The sequence below is a fragment of the Penaeus monodon genome, chromosome 41 (assembly GCF_015228065.2).
Source record: "Penaeus monodon isolate SGIC_2016 chromosome 41, NSTDA_Pmon_1, whole genome shotgun sequence".
NCBI classification, from domain to species: Eukaryota; Metazoa; Arthropoda; class Malacostraca; order Decapoda; family Penaeidae; genus Penaeus; species Penaeus monodon.
The window spans coordinates 2963212-2970711 of record NC_051426.1 but is presented as its reverse complement, the minus strand read 5'-3'; the positions used below and the strand labels follow the sequence as shown (position 1 = coordinate 2970711).

The window sequence follows — 7500 nt, the reverse complement described above, 5'->3', positions numbered from 1 at the left end:
AAAAAAAAAAAAAAAAAAAAAAAGAAAGCATGGTTTTCTGACCTCCAGAGATCCCAGACCTCCTCTTTACCTCTTTCGTTGAGAGTCCACGGCAATTGCCTTTCTTCATGTGATAGTAGAGTGAGATCTTGCTCTTGTAGGCCTTATCACAATAGGGGCAGACCTCGTTCCGTCCCTCATTGTGTGTGAGTCGGTGGGTTTTCATGTTGTGAATGAAGCTAAAGGTCTTGCCGCAAATATCACAGGGGTATGGCTTCTCACCGGTATGGACCACCTGAGACAAAGATAAGGAAAGGAATGGCATTAAAGAAATAAAATTGGTGAATGAATTTGAAAGAAAAAACATAAAACAAAAACAAATACAAACTGATACTGCAAAATTAGGCATTCATATATTGAAAGTGCTCAGTGCTCATGCAAAAAGTGTATAAATAATACTTATATCTCAAATATCAATTTGTCATGTCCATACCTGCATAGCCTATATCCATTACCTTTTTCATAGTACAGATTCAGTTATGTATAAATTTGAAAGCTTGGTTAAATATCACCATAACAATGAATGAACCCACTGCTTTCTAGTCTCAAAACCAAACACTACCTCACACAAGAATCATTCATGAAAACCCAACAAAATTCACTCAGTGAAAGGGTACACCAACAAAGACCTCTCTGCAACTTACCAGATGGTCCCGCAGGTTGGACCGGCAGTTGAAGGTCTTGCCGCAATAGTCACACTCAAAGCCTTTCTTGCCTGAGCCAGGAGCAACCTCAGGCGTAGGATGAGCTGTCCGCCTGTGGTCCTTCAGGGCTTCTAAGGTTGGCAGGTCCTCCCCACATGTGGCGCACCGCACGCTCTCTGTTTGAAGTCGAGGTGGTTTATGGCTAATGTATGCTTTTATGTGTATCTACTTTTTCTTGAATATTTGATTTCTATTGCATATCTGATTCCACAACTACTGCTACAAATCTAATTCATGTTATACATTTGACTGCATGATTTCTATTGTATAAATATTCTGGTTTCAAAATAAATCTCATTATACGATTCTACCACACGAATATTATATACTCTATTGGTTATGATTCTGTCCTACATCTAATTTCTATTATATTACTTTAAAATGCAGCACTTGAAATATGTTTCTCTTTTTGAGGGGGTATAATGAAAATAGAGATTGGACCCCAATATCCCTTTTGCTGTGTCAAAAAAAGGATGTTCCATAATTTTATTTGATCACTTTATCAGGTATTATTAACTTATAAACTAGAGGCAAAAATGCATTACATCACAACAATAATAAAAAAAATATATACACATCATTAATCAAACTTAATTACAAGACTTAAAATATAAACTCATACCGTTCTTATTTGGGTTACATGTCCCTTGGTACTTGACAATGTGCCGTGTCAACTCTGACTTTGAGGGGAACTCCATTGTACATGATTCACATTTGTTAGACCTTTCTGTTGACAACCTGAAATAAAAATTCCTTCTTTTTTACAATCTAATCTTGTAAAAATTGCATTATTATCATTATTTCTTGCTACAGACTTTTTCCCCCATTATATAACAAATGCAACTAAAATGAGACCAAACACTAATGGTAAAATTTCACAGAAAAAACGAGAACCTATCATGTTCACCACCATAATCTCATAAACATCTTCAAATATGATTGGATGAATATGTATATGATAAACCAAGCAAGTGAAAACAGTATCCTTCCTGCACCATCTGATCAAGACCCCCCCCCCCCCACCAAAAAAAAAAAAAAAAAAAAAAAAAAAAAAAAAAAAAAAAAAAAAAAAAAAAATATATATATATATATATATATATATATATATATATATATATATATATATATATATATATATATATATATATATATATACACCATCAATTGCGACACCAACCCATGAGAAAGTGTGTGCGTCTTGAGGGACGGCCGGTCGGGGAAGCCCTGGCCACACATATTGCAGGTGTAGCCAAGCGCACCAGAGTGGGTCATCATATGCCTCTTAAGCTCCTGCAAGACTTCGAACTCCATGTTGCACACTTGGCACTGGAACGGGATGTTGAGGCTGTTGTGGGCCTGGGGGTGGGAGAGGAACCATTAGCAAGATTTCCACAGTGACAAGATTTTAAAATACTACAATTTTTAACCTAAATCCTTGTTACATTAAGGCTAAGCTGTTTATAGCATTGCAATGCTAACAAACTTTCAAATACCTTTTATTCTCTTTTTAGTGTGAGTGCTCTGTTCCCTTTTTCCCTTTCATATTAGCAAAGCTATGGGACTGTGGTACAGCCTTCAGACTAGTATTGATGTAATATAAGATTACTACAGAGATACACACACAAAAAGGATAAAAAAAGTAGCAAATGATAATACATTTGGATCCTTTTTTTAACTGTTCCATGAAAAAAAAAATCCCAAAGGAAGTCTAACAGTTTCAAAGGTTAATTTCCTCACTCATTAAAAGCTTTTATACATATATGAATTTTAAGAAATGAGGCCCATTAATTGATGTATGTTTAATTCAGTTTATATTTGCTTTTTCCAATCCTTACTCCACATAGTAATAAATGAAATCACATTTAATATAAGACCTCATCTATATACAAACACACATGCATAAGTCATAATATATGAAAATAACATAATTCGGAAATTAGGTTCACAACGTGATTCATGTGTATAAATCTATCACTGTGATATCAAGGAATTTACCAAATCATTTTCAGAACTTGTTATCAAAATATATGCTTATCAGGGATATCAGTAACTTACAATTATCCAAATGACTTTCAAGAACAGAAAATTTGAAGTAACTTGAACACTAACTTTGCTTTTGGAGTTTGTATCAATTCATAAATGTAAAGAAACTGAAAACCAAATGCAGTTTTATTGGATCTTAATAACCTTTTTTCAATATATATATTTTTTTTCTTTTCTTTTCTTTATTTTATTCTCCCCTTAAGCTAGTAAGATGATTTTAAAGATGACTACAGTACTAAGCTGATGACTGACTGATGATGGTATCAATGATGATAATGAAAATCACGTTAGCACTGATGTTAATGATGATTATGTTATTAGTGATGATAATAATGATGATGTTATCAATGATGATAATGATAAATAACATAAATCATATGAAAGACAAAATCCTGATGATAAAACTATATTGAAAATCACACTATATTGAGCATCTAATTGAGGCTAGATAACACCACATGTGAAGTAGTGATGATAATGACAATAGTAATAGCAATAAAATCTTATATATAATAGCTAATATAAAAAACAATGCAAATACCAGTAATTCTGTTGTGAATAATAATATCACAATCAATATTCATGGCAACAACACCATGCTAAGCACCGATGATAACAACAATCTAATAACAATAATAATAATATTAATGTCCAAGGATATTAATGACATGTAGTCTATCAGGATGATAGTACCATTATGACCTACCCATTCATCCTTACTTTTCTATAGAAATTCTCACATGAAATTATCATTTTTCGAATAATTCCTTCTAATTTAGGATACATGTACATTAACCTATTCATCTGTAACTGGCATCATTGCACTTAAGTACCTTCTGAAGTTTGGATTGTTATATTTCATTACTGTATTATCTTTGAAGTCGATTTTTTTTCTTTTTAAACACCACACACTATATATATATATATATATATATATATATATATATATATATATATATATATATATATATATATATATATATATATATAAAATAAATAAATAAAATAAATTCATCACACTGATGACTAGTTTTTAAATAATTCTTTGCAATTTATGAGTAACACATCAATGTGCTAGTTCATTCATTCTTAAAATGAAAATTCTTACCATGAAAGGTCTAGAACACAGCCAACCAGAATACTGAGAGATAATACAGCCAACCAGAATACTGAGAGATAATACGCACTAAATATAATACATTGAAAACTGCTGTACAGGTCACTATGCAACAGTTACTAACAAATATCCTATCACTGCTTTTATTAGGTAGTTGAGAAGCTAATGTAAGAGGGGGAAGGAGAGGTAAAGGGAGGGGGGAAGCCTATCACATTACAACAGTGTATTAGAAATGGAAGCTTTCAAATCAGCCTATACATAAATTTCTGTCTTTGTGGTTCCTTCCCTTTCTTGAATCCTGTTATAGTTTAAGAAATGAACCAGAATCCATGATACTACTGTGAGAACCTGGTGAACTAAGGTTAGCTTTATAAACTACAAATGATAATAATAGTACTGGTGATAGACAATGATAATGGGTATGATAAGGATTATGATAAAAGCAACAGGCAGCTATAATTTCATTAACCATAGTAATGATATTCAAAAAGATAATACTAACACTATAAATGATAATACAAATAGACTTATTATGTTATATATGATAAATGAACATGATAAAAAAAATTGAGGGAAATAAACAGAAAAATGAAAACAAAGACAATAACAGCAACAAAAAAAATGAGAATGGCCTCAGTTCCTACCTGGCGCTTGTGAGAGGTAAGCAGGTACTGGTACTTGAAGGCCTCACCACACTTGTCACAGGGGTAGACTCCAGGGTGGTCAAGCAGGATATCACTAGGGATGTCATTCATGCCATCATTGCTGTTCTCATCTTCATTATCATTGCAGTCCTGGAAGCCATCAGCAGAGTCATCCTGACCACCCCCAGTGCTCCCACTGCCACCCTCGCTGTCCAGGAAGTGCGTTGGAGTTGGAAGACTGAGCAGGAAGTGTTCTGCAGGGAAGATGGGGTTCTCGCTCTTCTGATCCTCCTCGATCACAGTTGTCAACAGATCCAGTGGGTTTATTTCCACTGGCTCCATAGGAGGCTCTTCACAGTCCATCCTATCTGCAGCTCTCTCACTATCAGGGCTGTCCCCTTCAAGGTTCCCATTCTGGATTATCATCCCTTGTTCTACATTGTTCAACATTGGAATCACATGATTTTCAAACCTATGACTAGTAGAAGCAGCTATAAATTGCACATTTCTTATATCCGTCATGGCAGGGCTTAACCCGTTTGGACAAGAGTTTTCCTCTACACTGTGCTTTTCCTCTGCCGTTCCATTTTGGAGACCGCACTCTGGAATCAGCAGGCTTGGGTGAACTCTGTCCACATTGTAACTGTCACTTTTGCTATCACCATTCACCACTACCTGTTCACTGTCTTTACACTCACTACCATTCACAAGAGACTTGTACTTCACTACAGAGGCTTTCTGCGTGTCACTGTCATGTGCTAAGAGATGCTGGACTATAGAGACAGTTCCTTGGATTTTCTTACCACATTCTCCACAAGAATAAACCTACCAATAAAACAAATTATTAAAATTTCAGTCTATAAAAATGTAAGATTTTTTTAAAATGAATATTTAATAACATAACTCATTAATCACAAAATTACAAACGGTCACAAAAATTAGCTGAATAAGAGTAAATGCTGATATGATTGCTATTCACTTTACAGTCATAGAAAAGAAGCAAGGAGAGAAACTGAAGGATTTTATCTCTCTTTCTCTATCTAAATTATCAATCTAGATAAACAACAACAAAGCCCCTATTATACAAGAGGCCATATCACACTTGAAAAAAATTAATATGCTGCTTTAAGGCTTATTTAACATGGAGGGAAGACTTGGAGGAGGAATAACAGGAAGGTGGAAAATAGATGATAACTAGGAGAAAGAGCAGTAGGAGGATAAAGAAGGGGAAAAATAAAGATAGAGACGATGAGAAAGAAATGGAGGAATAAGAATAAGCATAAGAATAGGAATAAAAAGATGAAGAATAATGAAAAAAACAAACATGAGGAGGAGGGTGAATATTATATACAAGAGGGATGCATTGGGAAGAGGATGTGGATGAAAGACAGACGCAGGAACTAGACAAAGAATGGAAAGAAATAAACTAACCACTGTCCTAATTAATCAATTTGCAATAAGCAAGGATTTTACTTGATGGGTTTTATACAGTGTCAATATCCATTTCACATATAAAAAAAATGCAAATAATAACAGAAAACAGAATTTTTTTTTAAATAAGTATCACTAATTTTGAAAAAACTATCCTTTCACTCTCTATTATAAAAGTCATGAATTCGAACCTTCGTGCGCTGGACATCATCTCCTCGCAGGACCAAGCTGACCTCCCTGTAAAACGCGAGATGGCGCTTCTCCATGTGCAAAGGAAGATCCATTATCTGTGTAAAGTAGAAAAAAAATAGGGGGGGATGGGGAATTACATAGAAATTATTGAAAAACTCACACACACACACACACACAATTTATTTAAACAATTATTGCCATCCATCATATGCAAGGTCAACCGTATATGTAATCAACAATTTTCACTTATGATAAAGCTAAGGTGAAATTAAAAATACTGAAGTCCTTTAATACGAGTTACCTCTCTCTCTCTTTCTCTTTCTCTCTCTCTCTCTCTCTCTCTCTCTCTCTCTCTCTCTCTCTCTCTCTCTCTCTCTCTCTCTCTCTCTCTCTCTCTCTCTCTCTCTCTCTCTCTCTTTCCCCTCTTTTCTTTTCCTTCCCATGGTTGAGTCTGGTGAAGCCATGATTTCTGAGCTTTTCACACCAGAAATCAAAACTGCATTATATATATATTTTTTGGTTTACCAAACTTGTCTATTATTAAATAAAAAAATATGCTATACCATGCCAAATATATATAGAGGGAGATCTGTCAGCCTCTGCTATAGTGTGTTATGAAGATGGTAAAAAACATTGTTTGTCACCCTTGATGTGATTTAATTTAGAAAAAATATCACATGCATATATACATGCATACATACATACAGAAATACAATACACATTATATATATATATATATATATATATATATATATATATATATATATATATATATATACACATATTAAAACATGCTCATATTTCTGTATATACACATACCCATACTCCAGAGTATCATTATTAGGCATAAGATGTTATTATACATATCTTCCAAATCTTATCATAATTTCTTAGTGTATTTATCTGTATATCTGCATGCTTATGGTATGTGCTTCTGGCTCTAATCAATGACAAAGTTTCAGATTTTTCATACAAATAATTTTATAATCGTTTCTTTATATGTAGCAAATGAGAGCAAATGCACCAGTGCAAATATTTCTATATGAAAAGACTTTAAATGTTTTACATTACCAATTTGTGTGCAATTCAAGAAACAAACACACACATACACACACATGCTTTACTTATCCATTACCTTAGATGGCACTAAATAAATCCCTATAATGAAAGATGATAATCCACTGAAAAGACATTATATCATATATGCACAACATACTACCAACGACATATTAAAACTCTTACCTCAGTGGATGTAAAGATGCAATAAGCACAGTGGAAATGGATAATCGGTATTTTTTCCCCGCCTAGTGCACAGCCTGGACGTGGACAG

At 33.8% G+C, this 7500-nt stretch overlaps 1 protein-coding gene across 3 annotated transcripts in view; it reads right to left on the bottom strand.

Annotated features, from left to right (window-relative positions):
• LOC119598753 (zinc finger protein 599-like) overlaps positions 1-7500 on the bottom strand; it is a 14094-nt gene that overhangs the window by 4026 nt on the left and 2568 nt on the right. For all 3 annotated transcript variants that reach the window (XM_037948548.1, XM_037948549.1, XM_037948550.1), the window contains 7 exons: positions 7413-7500; positions 6170-6265; positions 4548-5372; positions 1921-2099; positions 1366-1481; positions 684-859; positions 71-274 (listed from right to left, as the gene is read on the bottom strand). The exon at positions 7413-7500 is cut by the window's right edge and continues 80 nt beyond it. In XM_037948548.1, coding sequence (XP_037804476.1) covers positions 71-274; positions 684-859; positions 1366-1481; positions 1921-2099; positions 4548-5372; positions 6170-6265; positions 7413-7500 — 1684 coding nt within the window. The remainder of the gene's footprint in view (positions 1-70; positions 275-683; positions 860-1365; positions 1482-1920; positions 2100-4547; positions 5373-6169; positions 6266-7412) is intronic.